Source organism: Bufo gargarizans, chromosome 2, assembly GCF_014858855.1.
Source record: "Bufo gargarizans isolate SCDJY-AF-19 chromosome 2, ASM1485885v1, whole genome shotgun sequence".
NCBI lineage: Eukaryota > Metazoa > Chordata > Amphibia > Anura > Bufonidae > Bufo > Bufo gargarizans.
Genome location: NC_058081.1, coordinates 129,239,233 through 129,262,610, shown reverse-complemented (window position 1 = coordinate 129,262,610; position 23,378 = coordinate 129,239,233). Strand labels below are relative to the sequence as shown.

At 39.1% G+C, this 23,378-nt stretch overlaps 1 protein-coding gene across 4 annotated transcripts in view; it reads left to right on the top strand.

Moving 5' to 3' along the window:
- Nucleotides 1-23,378, top strand: part of NTRK3 (neurotrophic receptor tyrosine kinase 3) — a 774,406-nt gene that overhangs the window by 356,109 nt on the left and 394,919 nt on the right. For all 4 annotated transcript variants that reach the window (XM_044279460.1, XM_044279461.1, XM_044279463.1 and 1 more), the window contains one exon: nucleotides 2,105-2,207. In XM_044279460.1, coding sequence (XP_044135395.1) covers nucleotides 2,105-2,207 — 103 coding nt within the window. The remainder of the gene's footprint in view (nucleotides 1-2,104; nucleotides 2,208-23,378) is intronic.

The window sequence follows — 23,378 nt, the reverse complement described above, 5'->3', positions numbered from 1 at the left end:
TGTATAGAAAAGTCCTTCTTAAAGCCTGAATTTACTTATCCATACCCTAATGGCTATGACATGCATTGTAAAGTACTGCAGGGAGCCTTTCCCTCATGTTATGACAGTGTCCTTCTCCCCAACTGTCTGTGGCTTCCTGTATCATTGTATTAGACATGTGGTCACAGAGAACAACCTGTATGTGATGCATTCAAAAAGTAGTAAGCTGGTGCCTGGTCATTGCGTACATTCGATATCAAATATTACTGGTACATGGTGAAAGGTTAGGTTTTGCAATTTGGATTTCTAATGCAGTCTCACATACTATTATTGTAGCTAGAACAGCATGTAACAGACAGAAAATGGACCTGTTAGAATGATTCATTGAAATATCTTATTTTGAAACATATAGTTCTGCAAATGCTTCAAGAAATCAATAGCACTGGACTTTCTTAAAAGGCATCTGTCAGCAGATCTGTACCTATGAATCTGGCTGACCTGTTGCATGTGCGATCGGCAGCTGAAGGCATCTGTGTTGGTCCCATGTTCCTATGGGCCCACATTTCTGAGAAAAATGATGTCTTAATATATGCAAATGGATCTCTGGGACCAACGGGGACGTGGCTGTTACACCTAGAGGCTCAGCTCTCTCTGTAACTTCCACGCCCTTTCCACTTTGACAGGGCTAGGCAGTGAAAATGTCATCACACCTGGCCCTGACTTCTTCTAAAGTCAAAGTACATAGGGTCCAGCAGTTGCAGAGAGAGCAGAGTCTCTAGGTGTAATGGCAAGGACAGAGATCTCCATGCCAGAAAAATAGAAGTTAAGGCATACGCTTGAGGAAGGTTCATGCATTGGTGAATTATGCTAGGTCTACATGGCAATCTTGGGTGCCACAGATATGACCAAGGATCATAGTGTATTAGGACACCCATATAAATTAATGGGGTCACAGTGCAACTGGCATGTTTGCCAGGACTGCAACTCCAGTGAAAACTGCAGGATTCATAATATATATATATATATATATATATATATATATATATATATATTGACATGAAGAACATCACCAATAATTCTTGAAAAATATTGTTAACATAAAAACGTGATTTAAACGATAGGATATTTATTGAGGATTAATTCCTTTTAAATACCCTTTATGTACCAAGGAAGTGGCCGGGGGGAAGGGGTGCCTTGACACATACACACTTGTGATTTTGAACATTATCAGATTCACCAGGTTAGTAATATAAACCAACTATAACTAGCAGCAATTCCTTCTACATACTACTGACAGCATGCAGTGGGTCAGGCTTTTCTTTCCAGCACACAACACATATAATACAGGGAAGACTGTGCATCTGTAATTGGATCATGACCATTAAATAAATTGAATTTAATCAACATTTTGGAGACAAGCGTGGTGTAGATTTCCCATGTAAAGCATTACAATAATAGTAAGTATTAGGATTATTTTATAAGTGTACCTAGTAAACATTATAAACACATCACATCCCGTGATCTAACTACTCTGTATATATAGCCCCATTTATCATCATTTCCGTAACCGGATCCTCCACCAAACTCTCCACCGCACCCATGCACCCAGAAGCACCAGAGATATCGGCTGGTGACTGGCTCATGCAGCTTTATATCTACTCCCCTATTTTCCCAAGATGGCTGGACCATTGTACAAAACAAGCTCTTTTACCCTTTGAGTCACCCCTTATCTCCTCATTCATTGTAAGCTCTTGCGAGCAGGGTCCTCACCCCTCTTGTTCTAATTATTGACTTGTCTGTTGCTGTTATTTATGAACCCTGCATAATATGTTGACACTATATAAATAAAGATTATTATTACTATAAACCAATACACTCATGGAAAGTGCTTGAAGTTAGATACAGTGAAGGCATTAATAGCATAAATTGATACTAACTATGTGTCTCCACCATTCCCATATGACAGGTGCATATGAACAGGGTGGTTTCTTGCATTTATCATTCCTTGTATTAAGAGAAGGATGAGTGGTGAATTATGCTGTAAAGTGTGTGTCTTGAATGTTTTAGTAATTATCAGATTGTGGAGACCTCCAATCCTTGATGTATATGTGCATTTTATTTTCAGGTTTCCATAGCAGTTGGTCTTGCGGCTTTTGCATGTGTCCTCTTAGTGGTCCTGTTTATTGTCATCAACAAATATGGAAGACGCTCAAAATTTGGAATGAAAGGTAAGGAGAGCTGGAATATGTTATTTTCATGTCATTTATTCAACATTCACTTCAGTTACGACTGGCTCCATTGCAGTATTTGTTTTTATTGCTTTCCTCTATATATGACCTGTTTCAATATGAACATTTTGCCTGTGTTTGTTCATACATATGATAAATATATCCCAAATGTATTGGCTTCATCTATCAAATGACCTGCTATGAAGCTCCACTGTAATGAAAATGCAACAATGTGCTAGATTAGGCATCTTGTGTAATATAATGGCAAGGAGGTAGTACTATTGACTACTAATGCTTTTGTAATCAGTTTGTATACTCTCCTTTTCGAATTGTGAATTTTAATCGTGAATATCGGCACTTCGAGAATTCACGAATATTTTGAATATCGCAAAATATATTCGTAATTGCGAATATTCGATTTTTGTGAAAATACCAGTTCATGCAAATTTTTATGAGAATTTTCTCAATCAAGAAAATAATGACGAGATCATGAATTCTCGAATTCTCGAATATATGGCGAATAGTCGCCCAAATATTCGCAAAATATCGCGAATTCGAATATTGCCCCTTCCGCTCATCACTAGTGACCTTATCTTTATGGTACCATGAAATTCTGATCTTAAAGGTTCTCCTAGTTAAACATCCTCTGCAGCATGCCACCCTCATTTACTGCATGAAGGGGTTTAATTAATCCAACAATTATTCCCCAGAAGAGAAGGAGAACCTTGGAAATCTACTGTATGTCAGCCTCCTAAAACTCAAGATGAAGACAATTTTGGTAGGGGAAAGAAGTTATTAAACTAAGAAATGGTTAAATATCATTTACACTGAAAAAAGTTACAATTTGTACAACAAATATTGTAATCAGAACATAAATTATATTAAAGGGGTTGTAAAGCCAGTAATATTGATGACCTATCATCAGGTTCAGCTGTGAGACAAGGAGACTGCATTCCCTGTGAGCATCGCTTCCTGGTCATTACACTGAGCATCGTTCCGTGGAACTGTGGCATAGTGTAATTACAAGTACTCACTCTATTCACTTAAATGGAGCGAGTATTTATATTACACTGCCCTTCCGAGATGAAGTGCAGTGTAATGAAGAGAAATCAGTGCTTGCGTGGAGCACCGCCTCCTCTTCAAACAGCTGATTGGCAGTCATGATGATAGCTCATCAATATTAATGGATGGACAACCTTTTTAAATATCGTTGAGTATGAACCATTATAATAAACCCCCCTAAGGGAATGAATGTGAAATGGTTTACTTTTCACCTTACTCAACCAAATTTTGACTTCATTTAACCTCTATACTCATGCTCAGGACATGTGTCAAGAGCTGGAGCCACCGAGTAGGAAAATAAAAATTACAAATAAGCACATCCTGTGTTCACTCTGGGATTTTGAGGTTTAAAAATTCTGCAGATTTAGCATTTTGCTAACTGGTGACATCTATATTAACTACTAGAGAATTATAGGTTATTTGTGTTATATCGTATGTCACTATATGCTGTATAAACTCCTGGTTGTAGTTATATCGAGGAAATACAATCTTGTGTCTTTTAGTTCTCTGCCCATGTTAGAAGCTCCTACAGTTACGGTGTTATTCTGCACTAGGAATTTAGCACAAACTGTGAAACTTTCCCTCTGCTACAGAGGCTTGTGTTTCACCTCTAGAATCTTCCTAAAAAAATGCAGTTACAAAATATATAATTTTATCAATTATCATTAAATAATACATAATAGGGCTGTAGCTCCTTGTTAAGCTTCAGTGGAGTTTCTTGACTTGGCGGCATGCCACCATCATTGAATTGCTGCTTGGAGTTTCTTGTTAATATGGAGTAACAGATGCAATACTTCCCTTTTAAATCTTCTCCAAATTAGCTCTGAGGCGTCCAGCAGAGAAAAATGTGAGTTGACAGGACTCACTATTATTAGAATAAAGTGAAGGAGCAAAATTGTAAAATCATGTCTGGTAAAACTAAAACAATAGGAATAAAAAAATAAACAAGGAATACATCTGTGCAGTTACTATAGCTCAATGCATCTCCATGGTAACAGACAACAGACAATTCTTGTGTAGTCTGATCATCCAGTCATACTGATGCTCTACTGCTATCCATAAGTCCTTTGGTTCTTGCTAAAATATCTTTACCAAAAAGAAGAGGACAGATGGATGCCAATATAACTAATATAAAGTGATTTCTCTTCTTCTAAGATATTAAGGCTTTAGACCATGTTTGGGTAGAATAAATGGCACCTAACCTTGGAAGGTGATATTTACTCATTGAGCTATATTTTCTTCCCAGTATCTAGCAGGCTGCTCTTTCAAGAAAAAAATTCAGGTTGCTGAATCTTTGGGGTCATATTTTTAAAGGATCTGTCATGGAAAAATGAAACATATTTTCTTTCATCTTTAATCAAAACCTAATATATTATATTGACTTAAGTTTTAGTGTGTGTGCTGTATACATGTCCAGTAGTAGATAGATATTAATGACCATTTCACAAATCTCACCCTCTCTTATAGTCTTATTGCCACTGTTGTCTTGATTATATGCTCATGACAACTGAGCTTTGTGGAGAAAATAGGAACTGTAAGGAGTCTGGCACATATTTGCTGCTACTGTAAACTATTTGGTTCATGTATATCTTTATTATGCTTTTTTTGTAAAGAGGAGAAACCATCACGGAGGAGGAAAGTTGAGCAGACTAGATTGGACAAATGGTTCTTATCTGCCGACACATTCTATGTTTCTATGTAAAGTGATTGTTGCAGGTTTAGACCATAAATACAAATGTTTGCTTGAGCTTCATGGGATGACATTTATGCAGAAGAGGAGACTATGGTCTGGCATTTCTACCTCTAGACATTTTCTATGATCACCTCCACCTGCTTTGCTTATAATGCAGTTCCCAATGAAAGTCCTGCACTGGTTACTAATCATAAAATAATAGAAGAAGCAATGATTGGGCTATCTTTAAGGGCATTATTGTAGCTGCTTGGGCAGTCCTTGGCATCATTAATGGCAACATTATTTTCTTTAATGATGTATCCACTTCCAAAACTCCAAGGGTTTTTAGTAATTTGCAGAAAAATGGAATAAAGCAATATGATTTGATGCAATTTTTTAAAATGCATTATTGATACATAATTGTAATGTTGTAATACACAGAGAACAAATTCTTTAATTGAACAGATGATTTACAATTGTAGTTTTAATTTTGGACTTCAACAGACTTGGCTACTCTATTAGCGAGTTCCTCTAAACTAGTTTGGACTGAGCTAATCCAATATCTAGATAATGAGTTTTACCTGGTCTCGGATGCACTGGACTGATTTAATATGTAGATAGTGAAATTCCCTCTGACTAAACTGGGGTGGACAAATGCAGATAATGAGTTTCTTCTTGACAGGACTGGAGTAACCTAATATGTAGATAAGTTTATCCTTTACTTGACTAAACCTGACTAATCTAATCTTAGAACTTTCTTATTTTAGGATTCTCATTATAAACTAATTATTCAAGCAAAACTATAGAAAATACTTATTTAGTAGTGTTTTTGCTGTACATGAACAATATATGCAACTTTCTGATAGTCTACTTGTTTCTAATATACTGATATACTTGGTATTTCATATTTTCAACATTATAAGATCCCTGCTTGGTATCAGAGAATCAATTTCTGATTTGCCTTGAGAGGTTTAAGATTCTGTGGGAGATTTAAAGGGAATGTGTAATCAGAAAATGGCCTATTGTTTAAATCATTTATTATATTTAACACATTTTAAATAATATTTTATGTTATTTTTAATTCTCCATATCACTATCTATATTTAAACAAAAAAACATAAATTCCTAAAGTTCTCACAGTGACCACTAAGCTTAATAATAGGCATCACTTCTTTGTCTATACCAGGGATGGGCAAACTCTGCCCTCCAGTTGTTTTAAAACTACAAATACCATCATGCCCTGCTGTAGGCTGAAAGCAATAGGCAGACTGGGAATGATGGGATTTGTAGTTTTACAATAACTGAAGGGCCGAGTTTGCCCATCCCTGGTCTATACAGATCACTTTACTGTAGTTATATACCACCTCTGCGTACAGATAAGACAGGATCTACCATTCACAATAGGTGATTGTCAAAGCTTATCTATTCTTTTATTGTACAATGATGTCTGCACAGGTCACAGAGCATGCCCAGAAAACTCTCCCATAAAAGTCAGTGAGGTCTCCTCCTGATGATTGTGTCTATGGCCCAAGGGGCTGCCGTAAAGCAATTTTTTAATGCTTTGAAAATGCTGTTAAGAACAGCTCAGGCAAGATGGATGCCCCCAATAATCATGTTCAGAAAATAAAATCAGATTAGAAAAAAACATTTGTTTCTATTTGGTAGATAAAAAATGTGGCAACACATTTCCTTTAACAAGACACCCAATTTATGATGAGGCCTGGTCTAGTCATAAATTAGGTGTATCTTTAGGCAGTCCAGGCGCCTAAACAGAAATCTACGGCAGCTCTGAGCTGCCATAGATATATGGCTTAATTTGTGTAAGAAAACTGGTGTAAATGCAGATAAACTTTTCTGCCCTTGCCATGCACCCTTTTGGAAAAGTGACTAGAACAGAGTAAAAAGAGGCACTTGTAACTTTGTTTGCAAAAAGTCATATTTAAAAAGTTACAAACACACATGACTTTTTAAAGCCACTTTTCTGGCACAAGGGAAATGATAAATCTCTATGATTCTTTCTTACAAGGAATTATGTAGCTATATAAGCAGCAAAATATCATGACTGTAGACACACACATAGGATAGATGTCTCATGATACAGTATCACAAACTCACAATAAATAAATAAATAAATAAATAAAAAGAGAGTGAAACCTGGTTACCTTACACCACACTTATTTGAATCCATTGAAAAACAAAGGCTCAGATTTACTAATCCTAAAGATGTCAGGAAAATGTCTAGAAACCTTATGCCAAACTGCATTTTATTCATTTTTTACAGATTTTTGTGCAGAACATTAGTAAATCTGGGCCAAAGTATATTAGAAAGTTACATAACATACAATTAAATAACGAAATCTTTGTAAGATTGACACATCCCTTTAAATCATTTTAAATGACCAAATATGTTGATTCGTCACCATGACAGATGATCATTGTTAATGCACACACATGGTGTCAATGCCCTGATTTGAGGGCTCAATTATCCTGGAATTTGAAATCTAAAGAATCATTTAAAGGGGTTGTGTCTTGAAACATATTCAATATTTTTCAAACCTAGGTCTGAATACTTAGTAATTGCATGTAATAAAAAATTTGGTGTAGCCAGTAAGCTATTCAATAAAATGTATCTGTACAGTGCCACCTGCTGTTTGTTCTTTACCTTTTTTTTGTCCGTCTTACTGAGCCTGTCAAGCGTGCTCAGTTTAAATCTTCAACTGCCACCAGCTATATGTTCTGGTTGAAGCTGTGGCAGTCTTAGGGCTTATGCACACGACCATATGTATTTTGCTGTCCGCAAAAAAACAGATCCGCAAAAAGATACCTATGACGTCTGTGTGCATTCTGTATTTTGTGGAACGTAACAGCTGGCACCTAATAGAACAGTACTATCCTTGTCCGTAATGTGGACAATAATAGGACATGTTCTATTTTTTTGCGGAACGGAAAAACGGAAATATGGACATACGAAAGAAAATATGGTCATGTGTATGAGCCCTTAGGGGGAGTTGTGCAGCAGAAAGGACACACATCCTGAGTTGCCAGGCTGAAAATCTAGTAGAGCAGTTGGAGCAATGAATGTGGAGATGTCTGGACCCATGTGTGATACAAGGTTGGTTCTAGTTTTTCTAGATTTGCATTTCCTAGCATAATCCCTTTAAGTGAACTGAAAGCATGTTTCAGAATTTTCAAGAATAGCATCAGCCCTACACACAAGAAAAAGCTTACTGCAATGCACATGTCTGATGCTTACACTAGGATGCATTGATGGATGAGCATCATGGGAATATATTATTAATCTTTATGGCTTAGTCTTTTGGCATTGTTGAGTGAATATATCAATTAAAATGCCAGGGAGTGCAAGGTTTTTGTGGAAGACATTATTATTTCAGTTGAGCAATCAAATGGAAGAAGATAAGTTTTTATTTCCCATGCAGAACATAAAAGCAAAAGAAAATATATTCAGCACAGACTATCAGGAAGCCTTTTAAGAGGCCATCACTATCAATTCATTTGGTATTCATTATAATACTTCTGATCAAAGCACATTCATTTGATATTAATGTGGATGTCAAATGTGCTTCCAACACATCTCCATTAATTTAGCATTAGTTAATAGGTGCTTTAACATAAAGTGGTTCATTATGATTTGGTGGGGGAGGGGTATAATATTTTCTCTGCCTGATAAACAGCTTGTTCTAATAGATATAAATTAAATATGGACATGAACAACTATTCTGATGATGGTACATACTGTACATTAGTTAGCAAATGCTTATTTATAGAGATGAGTACATTTCTTGAAATGTGTTTTATATCCGATTCAGTGAATAAAAAAATAAATTCTACATAAATAAAATATTCTCCAAATAGCCTGAAAATAGAAACCGTATTTTTTTCCCTATAAGACACACCGGCCCATAAGACGCACCTAGGTTTTTGGGGAGGAAAATAAGATTTTTTTTTTTTTTTTAACCAAAAGGTGTGCTTTTGGTGGGTGTGGAACTAATGGTGGTCTGTGGATGGCACTATTACTGGGGATCTGTGGATGGCACTGTTATGGGGGGGATCTGTGAACGACACTGTTATGGGGGATCTGGGGATGGCACTGTTATGGGGGATCTGTGGATGATACACTGTTATGGCGGGATCTGTGGATGACGCACTGCTATGGGGGGATCTGTGGTTGATGCACTGTTATGGGGGATCTGTGGATGACACACTGTTTTGGGGGATCTGTGACGGACACTGTTGTGGGGGGGATCTGTGGCTGACACTGTTACAAGGGGGATCTGTGGCTGACTCTGTTACAGGGGGGATCTGTAGCTGGCACTGTAACAGGGGGGATCTGTGGCTAGCACTGTTACAGGGGGGATCTGTGGATGGCACTGTTACAAGGGGGATCTGTGGCTGACTCTGTTACAGGGGGGATCTGTAGCTGGCATTGTTACAGGGGGGATCTGTGGATGGCACTGTTACAGGGGGATCTGTGGATGGCACTGTTACAGGGGGATCTGTGGATGGCACTGTTACAGGGGGGATTTGTGGGTGGCACTGTTATGGGGATCTGTGGGTGGCACTGTTATATATGTGCCATCCACAGACCCTCCAGCCCATAACAGTGCCATCCACAGACCCCCCACCCCTTAACTGTGCCATCCACAAATGTTCCCCATAAAACTGTCATCCACAGACCCCCCCCCCCCCCGCCGCTCCAGTGCTGCAGTATACAAATATAAAATGTCTCCTTCAATTAAAAGTGATTAAACATGCCCCCAAACTCCTAATATTACTGTACATCCTAACAGCTTCTGTACAATGCAGGCAGGCAGGCCAGATGGCCGGCTGTCACTCACTGACGTCACTTGCCTGCACCGCCTGCTTCATTTATAAAGTAGGCGGCACAGGCACGTGACATCAGGGAGTTACTCTACCGCCCGCCCAGCCTGCCTGAATTAAACAGAAGCTGTTAGGGTGTACGCTAATATTAAAAGTGGGGGGGCATGTTTAATCACTTTTAATTGAATGAGACATTTTATATTTGTATAGTGCAGCACTGGAGCGGCGGGGCCGGACTACAGTGACTGCACCGCCCCACCGCAATTGCCGGCCCCCAGCTCCTCCTCCCAGTCCCTCCCCGCTTGCATATACATCGCAGCCTGCGATGTAAAACTGTCAGCATTCACCCCATAAGACGCAGGGGCATTTTGCTCCCATTTTGAGGGGAGGGAGTGTGTCTTATGGGGCGAAAAAAACGGTATATGACATTCTGAGGTTTCCTAGGACCATATATTTTTAATTATTTTTTATATTTTTTATATTTTGGAATCTTTACACTTTTTCTACTGCTCCCTGCTTTTAAGTTCTTGAACACAATGACAGCAATATCAAATAATGCCAGAGTTGATGGTGTTAGCAAACAGCATGTTTAAAAATACACTGCACCATCACATTTGTCATGCTTTTTCATATTAGGAAGCTTCACAAATGTTCCCTGGCATACGGTTTTAAAAACGCACCGGGGGTCATTTATCAAGCTGGTGTAAAGTAGAACTGGCTTAGTTGCCCATAGCAACCAATCAGATTCCATGTTTAATTTTTTATAGCTCTTTTGGAAAATGAAAGGTGGAATCTGATTGGTTGCTATAAGCAACTAAGCCAGTTCTACTTTATACCAGTTTGATAAATGACCCCCACTGTGTTATGGAAACAAGTGTCCAAAAATTTGGCCATAACGGGGACTGATCGCTCCCTGTTTATATACTCACACATGTTAATGTCAGAAGAAAGAGTGGATAGTTCTGAACAAGTCTTTTTTTCTTTTAATTGGAATCAGCAGAAGGACAGTGTGAATGTGAAAAGGGTAGAGTAGCAATGGCTTGTGCCCACAATAGTAGGGGCAGCAGTAGCAGCACAACATAGAAAAGACAAGGCAGCACATGTGTGTGTGACTGCTTAGGGGTAGTAGTAGTAGTGACAGTGGTGTAGCTGTAGCAGCAGGAGTAATGGAAGTGACAGTAAGGGGATTATAGCAGCAGGGAGTAACAACTGTGGTGGTGGTGGTGGCAGCAGCTGACATACTGTATGGAACATGATAGTAGACAGGCAGACCATGGCAGTAACATGATGGAAGCGGCATCAGCCGTGTGGTATAGAACATGATGTTTGGCAGGCAGACAGCGGAAGTGTCATTATGGGACAAAAGCAAATCTATTCATTGGCCCCAGCTGGAGGTGTGTGAAAATCTTCACAGATCCATGCCTCATTCATTTTGACAAAAATGGTGCTTTATACACTGGCAGAACACAACTTTACCCATTTTGGTGTCATGACGCCATTCTCCTTGAGATAATATTGGAGGCTAGGAAAGACAATGCAAGGAAAGCATACTGGCCCAGTTCTGGCACTGTTCCAATCCAGCAAACCAAAAATATATGGTTTCAGGGAACATGGTATGCCCACTGTCAAGGTAGGACTTTGTTTGCAAATTTGCATCAGCCTAGCGTGGAACATAGAAAAATTTCTCCATCATGTTGATTATAATGAAATGGCTGCTGCTGCAGTTTCTGCTGCTCATGGTAATGGAGGCAATAGGAAGTGGGTGATTCTGCAGGGGTCGGAGTGGTGTCTCCAGGTCAGATATGCAGGCAGCTGGTGGCTGTTCACTGAAAGATGGAGCAATCTGTGTACACCATGTTGCCTGGTAATAAAGTAACCTAGCCTCCCTTTCGGCAACAGGAAAGCATTCTCCCATTTTGCTTTGATAGCAACATTCTAAAAGCATAGCTAGCCAGTAATTATCAAATTGATTGATGGCAAGGATACCACTGCCAATAAGTAAGCAAGCAAACATATAGCTTGTTATCATCACCAGCGTGCCCAATGGCCCGGTTCTTTCTGACACTGTTCCCCACTGAGATGATTGATCATAATGGCCGGTGTCACTGTTGTCTTCATCCTTCTGTAAAAGTAACTCTACCTGCTCCTCCTCCAGATCTAGTTTGTTATCCTCTACTTCCTAATCCATGGGACTTTCTACATGTGAGTCACCAACAGGAACAGGGCTGTCCAGCAAGATGTGTAAGATGTTCTTCTTCTGCCATCCCTTGTTGAGCCTGAGTACCTGCTCTAATAAAAATATTGGGGGGATGACATTGTTGATGCCATAGTTACCTTTACTGATAAATCAGGTGGCCTTTTCAAAGGGCCTGAGTATGCAACAGATATCTCTGATGATCTGCCACTGATAGACCTCAAAACAACACATGCTCCCTGCGCAGGTGGTCTGATGCATGATAAATTCATTCACTACTTTACTCTGCTCATACAGACATTCGAGCATATGCAAAGTAGAAGTCCAGCGAGTTGGAACCCCACAAATCAAGCAATTCAATGGAAGACCATTCTGTCTCTACAAGTCCAAGAGAGCATTACTTGCTAAATAAGAATGGCTGAAGTCCAAGAACACTGTTCTAGACATAGCCAGTACCTACTGCAAGCCACTGTACTTTCAAAAAGTGTTGCATGACTAAATGTAGTATTTTCACCATGCAGAGAGAATGTGTTACTTACTTCCCCCAAATATAGAGCAGACCTGCCATTGTCACAAACCACCTTGCTTAGTTAGAGTTGACAGGGAGACAGACAGATGTTTTCTGCTTTATACACTTTATCAAGTGATTGGCTGTTTGGCTACTATCACCCAGGCCAATTAGCTCTAACATCAACATATGTTGGCGCTTCACTTCACATATCTCATCGGAGGAGGGGGAATAGAAGCAATGCTCTTCCCTGCTGCTGTTAGGGACAAAAGGAGGCGATGGATAAGCACCTAGTGTAGTAACCACACCAACACAAGTTTTGAGGTGTCAATATGACATGGCCTTCTTTCTGCCTCATCAAGAAAAATATTGACCCAGTTGGCTATGAAAGACATGTACTGTCCTTGCTCATAACAGCTGCTCCATGTATCCACGAAAGCGTGCATCTTTCTGCAGGGCAACAGTTGGAAGGAGTGGCCTACATTCTCCATCTAGTGACAGTACAAGGCAAGTATTTCTTTTTTTCTTTCTTTTTTCTATAATGGTGGCTAGTAGCCTTGGGCGAGCATGCTCAGCCGAACACTTTTTTACCCGAGCATCGCAATGCTCAAGTCTCCTCCCGCACGTTTGTTGGTATCTATGCAGCGAAGGTGCTGGCACTCACTGTAATGCCGTAGCCATGTTATAGCACCGGATGACACCTGGTTCGGCTCAGTCTTAGGCAGAGCGGCAGCATAAGGGACAGATAGTGTAGGGACAGGAATAGTATTTTTTTAGGCAGGGTTCACTGGTGAAAGGTGTTAGAGACCCAAAAGTCCTTTTAAGGACTATTGTTTTATCTGGCTGCCATATATATTATTAGCGCAACCTGTGCTAAATTGAGTGTAATTGTTTGGCCGCTGCTGTGAGTGACACAACCTCTGCTGCATCTGTTGCGTTACATTTGCACAATTGTTTGGCCACAGGTGACAGCAACATTACCTGCGCTACATCTCCAGTATAACGTTAGCGCATCCAAAATATCAGTGACATTCAGTGTAATTTTTTCACTGCTGGTGACAGCGACTTTACCTGAGCTAGACCTCCTATATAACGTTAGCGCATCCTAAATATCTGTGACATTCAGTCAAATTTTTTAACCGCTGGTGACAGCGACATTACCTGCGCTACATTATCCTGTATAACATTTGCACATCCTATATCTCAGTGACATTTAGTTTAATTTTTTTCACCGCTGGTGACAGTGACATTACCTGCGCTACATCTCCTGTATAACGTTTGCACATACTAAATATCAGTGACATTCAGTTTAATATTTTAGCCGCTGGTGACAGTGACATTACCTGCGCTACATCTTCTGTATAATGTTTGCACATCCTAAATATCAGTGACATTCAGTTTAATATTTTCGCCGCTGGTGACAGCATTACCTGCCCTACATTTCCTGTATAACATTTGCACATGGGTGTGGTGAAACAGTTTCTGCTGCCAGAGCACAAGAAACACACTCATCCACGATACCTAGCTTCATGTTCCAGTTTGCAGGGCAGCGCAGGACACCACTCTCGAAATCACACCAGTGCGACCACATGGTAGATTGTATTAAAGCAGATAATGTTTCCAGTTGGTTAAGCACCACCCTGTCTTCCACAAAGTCTAGTCTCAGTAGCCAAAAAGTCTGGTCAAAATATCCTCACCCTGATCCTCCTTCCTCCCACCATGGAGAGTTTTGGCAAACAAGTGATCACACACTCGATATTCCGAGGAGCTCTTTTTAGCGGCATTACTTGATTTGGGTCTCTCGCCAAGCCTGCTTGAAGAGGAGCTAAGTGAAAGAAAGGGGTAGTAATGTATTAAAACCTAACTTTTATTAGGATTATTAAAAGTCCCAGTAATGGGAGGAGAACCCCTACCAGACAAACAAAACACACAACAACAGGGAACCTGGGGTAGCAGGTCGTCTGATGGTCAGATACACGTTCACGTCTTCGAGTAAAGCCGGAGGTGGACTGTGCGACCTATAGACATAAACAAAAAAATGGAGACTGTGGCAGGTGTGCCGTGGTCTAAAGACATGCCATGAGGCGAATGTAAGGGTTGGTCTTGAGACCGGGGCACGTCAACAATATAATAATATGACGTGCCCTGGTCTCAATACCTTTTCTCCCCTCTAAACTACGAGGTTCCTCCCCTTTCCATGTGCCAATGGTTCTTAACTAATATCAGCTGTAGTTACCATCCATTATGACTATGCCACGGATTTCATCCTCTCTCTCCGCCTGTAACTGTGTATAATTGAGGTTATTCACTATTATCTCCATTACTCTCCACCAATTGTCCCGTTTTACTCCCCACCCACCAATGTGATACAATGGGTCAATACCCTCCCTCCACCTTGTGTCATCTGTTTTAGTGATGGGTCATCTGAGGTTACCAGATTAGAAAAGGGAGTAGACACTAATATAGGTCTCCTCTCGATTCACAACCCACAGTGGCCATCAGCCGCTATCTCTTCATTATAATGAGTAGCGGACACTGTGAAGAGGTAATATTTCCTGTCTTCACCCGGGATTTAACCTGCCAAGCAAGCCCCCGCACCACCCCTAAGGGACCCCTTGTATTTATTCATTTACCTGCTTGAAGAGGGACATGAGTAGATCTTGTGCACTGATTCCCAAACTCTTGAGCATCCACAGTCAGAAAAAGATGACTGGGGAACGGCAATTAGTGTTTCACCAGGTTGATGATGATGAGACACAGTTGTCAACAACTGAAGTTCTTGTTAGGTCAACAAGTCAGGAGGATGACCAGAGTGAGGAAATGGAAGAGGAGGTGGTGAACGATAAAATCAATGACCCAACCTGAAAAGGTGGCAAGTCAAGCGAATACAGCAGTACAGAGGGGGAGGGATGTGCAGCACCGCAACAGGCTGGAAGAGGCAATTGAGTGGCAAAAGGGAGAAACGGGCCACTCCAAATAGGCCCACAACTGTTCCCCGTAGCACCCCCTTGCGGCAAACTCCCTTGCCAAGGGGTAGGTGTTCCGCAGTATGGCACTTTTTTTAGGAAAGTGCAGATGATAAAAGAATTGTCATTTGCAACCTGTGCCATACCAAAATAAGCAGGGGTGTGAACACTATAAACCTCACCACCACAAGAATGATCCGCCACATGGCATCAAAGCACCCTAATAGATGTGCCGAACGCCTTGGTCTACAGTCAGTGTCTGTGGGTCACACCACTGCATCATTTTCCCTTGTGTTACGTGCTGGACAATCCCCTATCCAATTCGCAGGCCTAGATGCCTCCTACCCTGCACCTGAAACTTCAAAAGCACCATCAGCTAGCACATCCACTTCTGTGCCCAAGACCAGCATACAGATGTCCATAGCCCTGACCTTTGAATGAAAGCGCAAATACTCAGCCACCCACCCACATGCCATAGCACTAAATGTGCAGCTTTCCAAATTACTGGCCCTGGAGATGTTGCCATTTAGGCTTGTGGACACTGAGGCTTTCCGCACTCTGATGGCGGTGGCCGTCCCTCGTTAGTCTCCAGCCACCACTATTTTTCCCGGTGTGCTGTGCCTCCCTTACACCAGCACGTGTTCTGTAACATCATCCATGCCCTGACCAACGCAGTAATTAGGAAGGTCCACTTAACGACTGACACATGGACAAGTGCTTTTGGCCAGGGATGCTACATTTCCCTGACGGCACACTGGGTGAACATTGTGGACGCAGGGAGTGAGTCGTACCCTGGGATGGCACAAGTACTACCGATGCCAAGGAATCTGCCAATATATACACAAAAATGTTGCTGGGTTGCATTTTTGAGAAATTTGTTATAATTCTGATTTCTTTATAATTGATTTGCTCATCTCTGCTTAGTTTATTAGATTTTTTTATATTATTTTCTTTATATAATTTATTAGATTTTTTTCAGTACTTTAATTATAGTCTTATAAATAAAGATACTTTAGCATAGACACCTGTATGTGGTATGTCTTTAATGGGAACAGACATGTAAGGTTGTTCACATTACAACACTGTGACTAACATCAATGACTTCCAATGGAAACATTGACTTATAATGGGGTTTATCGGATTTCCGTTATATTAAATAAACAAATAGTGCTGCACAATTTTTTTTTATGAAATGTGACATCATCTGCAATAGAAGCTCCTAATGAAACTTTCAACGCAGATGTGAACTCAGCCTAAATTGTTTATGGTTAATATTTATTTTATGTAATTAGTGAACACTGTATTGTATTTCATATATTAAAGAATATTATGCAAATGTTACGTTCATTGCTTGGCTTCTCATCCATAAATGCATAAACATGTTTCACAATTTCACATACAGTTTAAAAAGGGATGAAACATTAAAATATTTGTAGCTGGTTCTTTGATCTCTGATCCTAGGGCTTTTGGTTAACGTGAACATTTTTTATTTATTTTTTTCACCTAGGTGCCAAATACTGTGCTGATTAGTCTCCTAAAATATCTTTATAGCAGTTGTAGCTTTACTTTTCAGACATAGAGCTCAAAATCGTGCATAGACATAGATTTAAATGATATTCTCTTGGCCACCTGCATCTATGACTGGCTGAGGGGGGCTAATTGCTTACAAGATACTGTGTTATTATTGAATTTAATGCATTAACAATGTGCAGCCTTACTCCTCAGTTCCCTCTAGTGGTGGCTGCCGGAAGCCAGGAGTTAATTATTTAAGGAAATTCCTGAAGACAACTCTTTTTCAAGAAGAAGCTGGTGATCAGCTTTTATTTCTAGATGTTTATCATGTAACATTATGTGGCAGCCATTCAAATAAATAGTCATCAGTGTTACCTAATTGAGTTGGATCGGCAAGAACAGCTCTTTGTTCTGTCTCATAGAGGCGTTACTAAGCAGGAGAACATTCAATAATGTCCATATGCCCTTACTGTATGCCTTTGCTAAAGATTTGAAGTTCTGTATAAGAAAATAAATTCTGAATGCTTTAAAAATATATTTACAAATTTAATTAGCCTATGATTTTGAACCAAAAATGAAATTATGTTATATTTGTATCATCTGGTTGTGGAATATCAATAGGATGCTCAATCACTGTCAGAGGTGGGACCCTCATCTATATCTAGCAAACTGCACATGTGCAGCGCTCTCTCAATTCTGTTCTATTGAAGTTCTGAAAATCCACGGCTGTGTTTGGAACTCCCATAAAATTGAATGAAGAGTAGCCGGTCTTGTATTTTTCACTCTCGTTCTCTTTGGGCGCCCCATTCTAGAGATAAGTGTGGGTTCAAGATTTGAAATCCACACCTATATGACATTGGTGGCATTCACTTAAAGAGGGTGATGATTTATGTCTTGAACTGGTTAAAGTAAATTCATTTTCCTGAGGATTACCCTGTAGCCTGTAATGGACACTCTGCACAGAGTCGTTTACAGAAACATGTTACTGCAGAAACATCTTAATGAGGAGTAAATAGACTTTATATACAATAAGAAGATAATGTAATGTATAAACATCAAGGGAGTTTTTGAGGGTTTCTCACATGCAGAGCCTGTGGAGATATCTTTTTGAGGGATAAAGATAACAATAAAATACCATCTAAAATCAAATGTAACAACATACAGTTATTCATCAAGAAGGGGTTCTTATATTTCCTAAATATGGCTTTTCAATTTCCTTGTTTTCTGTAGATACTTGATTCTGTATTTCTATTTTAAAAAAAAATTGTTATAGATACAAAATAGAATAAATGACTCAATTGTTAAAAAAAAAGCCACCAACTGACAGTGATCTCCTCCAGAGGTTACACACATATATCCTTATAACAGGAAAGCAAAAGCATCAAGCAATTTTTGGTTGTGGCAAAAAATGACTGATAGACATATGTAAATATATCCCAATGTAGGTAAAAAAATTGTGGGCGTTTGGTGACTTTACATAACAAATATTCCCAGTCAGTATTACCTGCTCTTTACTGTCAGGGCAGTTCAGATAGTGTATATATCTGACTGCTAAGTGTGAAACTGTCTTTTGCCTTGCTACCCCCCCCCCCCCCCCCCATCACCACTGGCACCAATTTTGCATGACATAAATTGCAAAAGAGGAGTTTTTCAGTCTGAATAGGAAGTAATCTGACTATAATATGCAAAATAAATAAAAAAATATCTCTCAAAATTATCTAATCACCTAAAAATCTGATTCTATGGAAACCAATTAATAAAAAAAAAAAATCAGATCATATTCTAATTCTATAGAGTTGATTAGCCCATCTCTAGTTAGTATACTTGTCAGTGGACTAAAGTAGCAGTTGTAGACATAGTAGCAGAAAAAATATGGTTGTGTCATCTTAAAGGTGACTACTTTGGTGCAATTAGAGCAATGCACAATTTTATTGATTAGTCCTAATATTCATATATTACAGCAAAGCACCATTAATCAAAGGCATAGCTTAAATGTCAAGGGTCCAACTAAAAGGTTATATCTAGACCATCCAACTAACTGCCAATGATTCCACTTGCTACTATAGACATTATAATATATATCCCTTTATATAGTGAAATAGCAGGTTCTAGCCTAATTTACCCTCTTCACCTTCCCACTTAGTTCAACTTATCTTGTGAAGTGTAGGGTGATCTGACCAGAAACAACATCATTTTGTTATATTGTGCCATGAGATGTCATTCCTATATGTGTAGCCACCCAGTGCTTTTGTTGTCACCTTCAGGGGTTTGCATTTTGGCATCACATAACCACTTATGTTGGTGGGTAGACTATATCTCTGCAGCCTATATTAACATAGCACTTCCATCAATTCTCACTCAGTAGTACCAGTATCTAATGAAAGTGGATATTTAATCAGTAATGTCCTGGAAAATCAGAGATGCTCTAAAATTTTATGAATTTTCTTTAAACTTACACCTCGTGAGGCAATCACGAACATCAATATTTAGTTAAAATATTGTATAAAATGAATGCAGTATACATAAGGGTGGCATAACCTTGAAAATAAATTATATCCCTTATATTGTACTGCTCTCGATTTACAGTCTGTATTATACAAAAGTCATATTTCCAAATTTACATGATTCAGAGCTAAAATCTCACAAAGAACTGGCTGATATAGTGTGTTTGTAACAAATATGTTGAAGCATTACACAACTTGAACAACTTGGTAAAACTGGTTAGTTTTTTTCCTCTGCATACTGTATCCTTCCAAGCTAAATGCATTACTTAAGGACAACAGTATTAATCAGTCGGACTTTTGTATTGATGTGCATCTAAGAAGTTAAAGTACTGTCATGGAATTAGTCTATTCAGACTTTGGATCTTGGCCAGAAAACCTTGCTGCTTTGCTATAATAGCAAAAACAAAATAATAGCAAACAGCCCCATGGGAGTTTACAGTCTTCTGTTCTGCCTTCATCGAAGGGAGTGTAGACACTCAGACTTGGATTTTAAATAAGTAGACAAGGATTAGAAAAGTGATCCTGTGTGCTAGTGTTTATACATAGGGACGTTAACAGATCTGTAATTACTTCCACTATAAAGATCTCATTGGGCCATTAAAGAGATGTTCTGTAAGTGCCATGTTCCCAGACTGACTCTAAGTGGAATTCAATACTCTGTTGTCTTTGATGAGTCTCTCTTGGTGTATTATTGTCTTCAGTAAGTAGTTTCACCGAGTTCATTCTGTTATACTGTACATAGTAATATAATAATTTTTATATCCCATCTATTAGAATATAATCTTTTTTGGACAGGGCTCTATATCACTATGTCTTGTCTTTGTAAGTGTTATGATATACAGTATGTTATTTTCCTATTTATTATATTTTCTTTTATTATTATTTATTATTTAGTGCTTGAAACACTGCCCCTAATTGGATTACATATTGAATAACAATAATACAGGACTTTTGGAAAGTCTTTAGACCCTTTCACTTCTTTTCACATTTTATGTTTCCACCTTGCACTTGTAAAAAGGTAACATTTTTCCCATCATTCTGTACTCAACACCCCATAATGACAAAGTGAAAACAGAATGTTTAAAATCTTTGATTTAAAAAAATAAAATTGAAAAACTAAAATATAGCATTTACATAAGTATTCAGACTCTTTATTCACACATCAGTGTTAGGTAAATTATTACCATCAGTGATTGTGAGCCAAAACCAGGATTGAAGCCTATACAGAGATAAGGTCTAACATAAATATCTATATCTGGTCTGTGTTTAGAGTTGCACCTGGTTTTGGATCACAATCACTGTTGGAAATCAATAACCAAACAATGTGAATGAGGCATTAGTTGAAGCACCTTTGGCAGTGCTTACTACTTACAATCTTCTTGATGGGATACACCCAAAGCTATTAAAAGAGCTCAGCGGTGAACTAGCAAAACCATTAACAGATTTATTTAACCAATCACTGGCAACATGAGTTGTCCCAGAACATTGGAAATTAGCAAATGTTGTGCCCATTCACAAGAAAGGTAGTAGGGAGGAATTGGGCAACTGTAGTCCAGTAAGCCTGACATCAATAGTGGGGAAATTAATGGAAACCATACTTAAGGAGAGGATTGTGGAACATCTAAAATCCCATGGATTGAAACAAGAAAAACAGCATGGGTTTACTTCAGGAGATCATATCAAACTAATCTTATAGATTTTTTTGATCGGGTGACTAAAATAATAGATGGAGGAGGTGCAGTAGACATCGCTTATTTAGACTTTAGTAAGGCTTTTGATACTGTCCCACATAGAAGGCTTATCAATAAGTTGCAGTCTTTGGGCTTGGAGTCCCATATCGTTGAATGGATTAGGCAGTGCCTGAGGGACAGGCAACAGAGGGTTGTAGTCACTGGAGTATATTCAGACCAAGGTCTTGTTACCAGTGGGGTACCTCAGGGATCTGTTCTGGGACCCATATTGTTTAATATCTTTATCAGCGAAATTGCAGAAGGCCTCGATAGTAAGGTGTGTCTTTTTGCTGTTGACAAAAAGATTTCTAACAGGTTTGATGTTCCTGTAGGCATACACCAAATGGAAAAGGATTTAGGAAAACTAGAAGAATGGTCAAAAATCTGGCGACTAAAATGTAATGTTGATAAGTGCAAGATAATGCACCTGGGGCGTAAAAACCCAGGAGCAGAATATAAAATCAGTGATACAGTCCTAACCTCAGTATCTGAGGAAAGGGATTTAGGGGTTATTATTTCAGAAGACCTAAAGGTAGGCAGACAATGTCATAGAGCAGCAGGAAATGCTAGCAGAATGCTTGGGTGTATAGGGAGAGGCATTACCAGTAGAAAGAGGGAGGTGCTCATGCCGCTCTACAGAGCACTAGTGAGACCTCATTTGGAGTATTGTGCTCAGTACTGGAGACCATATCTCCAGAAGGATATTGATACTTTGGAGAGATTTCAGAGAAGAGCTACTAAACTGGTACATGGATTGCAGGATAAAACTTACCAGGAAAGATTAAAGGACCTTAACATGTATAGCTTGGAAGAAAGACGAGACAGAGGGGATATGATAGAAACTTTTAAATACATAAAGGGAATCAACAAGGTAAAATAGGAGAGAATATTTAAAAGAAGAAAAACTGCTACAAGAGGACATAGTTTAAAAGGTTTAAAAGGAATATCAGGAAGTATTACTTTACTGAGAGAGTAGTGGATGCATGGAATAGCCTTCCTGCAGAAGTGGTAGCTGCCAATACAGTGAAGGAGTTTAAGCATGCATGGGATAGGCATAAGGCCATCCTTCATATAAGATAGGGCCAGAGGCTATCCATAGTATTCAGTATATTGGGCAGACTAGATGGGCCAAATGGTTCTTATCTGCCGACACATTCTATGTTTCTATTTGCATATCTAGATTTGGAGATTTTTTCACATTCTTCTCTGCAGATCCTCTTAAGTCCTATTTTAATTTAGTTAGTGAACAATGGCCTCTCACACATACTTCCATTTCAGCTATTCACCTCCAAAAACTCTTTTACTCCCCCACCACCTTTCCTAAAGTGCTCACTATGAACACATAGACTACTGCTGTCTCACATAGGCTGACTGCTCTTGCTGCTATTGACTCTGACTGTTCTTACTGTTATTCATTCATACACTCTGCACTCGACGCGTTTCTGAGGCTTCTCATACACATCAGCCTCTTCATCAGGAGTGCCTAATTGTGATAACAGATAGATTAACATATAAAGATGCTGCACTCATGATTGCCCCTAATCCTAGTATCACATACAGGAGGGGTCCAAACTTAAAGGGCCAACTGGTGCACATTCACCTAAGTGAGGGCGCAACTGGAAATACAGCAACAAAGGAAAGATACAGAGGTTCGGCACCTTGTGGAGATTGCTCCTTCTGTAGGTATATTCCTGGAATCAAAAATTTGACGAACCCTAGTGACAAAAGAGAATATGAAATTAGACAATTAATCACATGTAAAACAAAAGCGGTGATATACATAGCCTCCTGTCCATGCCCCAAAATATATGCGGGTAAAACCACACAGGAAATGAGACGGCGGATCTCTGGATATCTGAGTGCAATAGAAACTAATAAAGATACATCTATTGCGAGACACATCAAATATGTACATGGAAAGAATGTCTCAATCCTACGCTTTTGGGGCATTGAAAAATATTTATGGGACCCAGAGGGGGTGATTTAAATAAAAGATTGCTACAAAGTGAAGCATGATGGATCCAAAGTCTTAATGCTATGAGCCCACAAGGTTTAAATGAAGGGTTTTCCTTTACGGCATTCATATAAGGAAAAGAGGAAATAGAAAAAATATAATGTATAAAGAAAATTATCTAAAATTATAAATGAATAGAGTATGCTATTGGCAATAAAGATGAAATAACC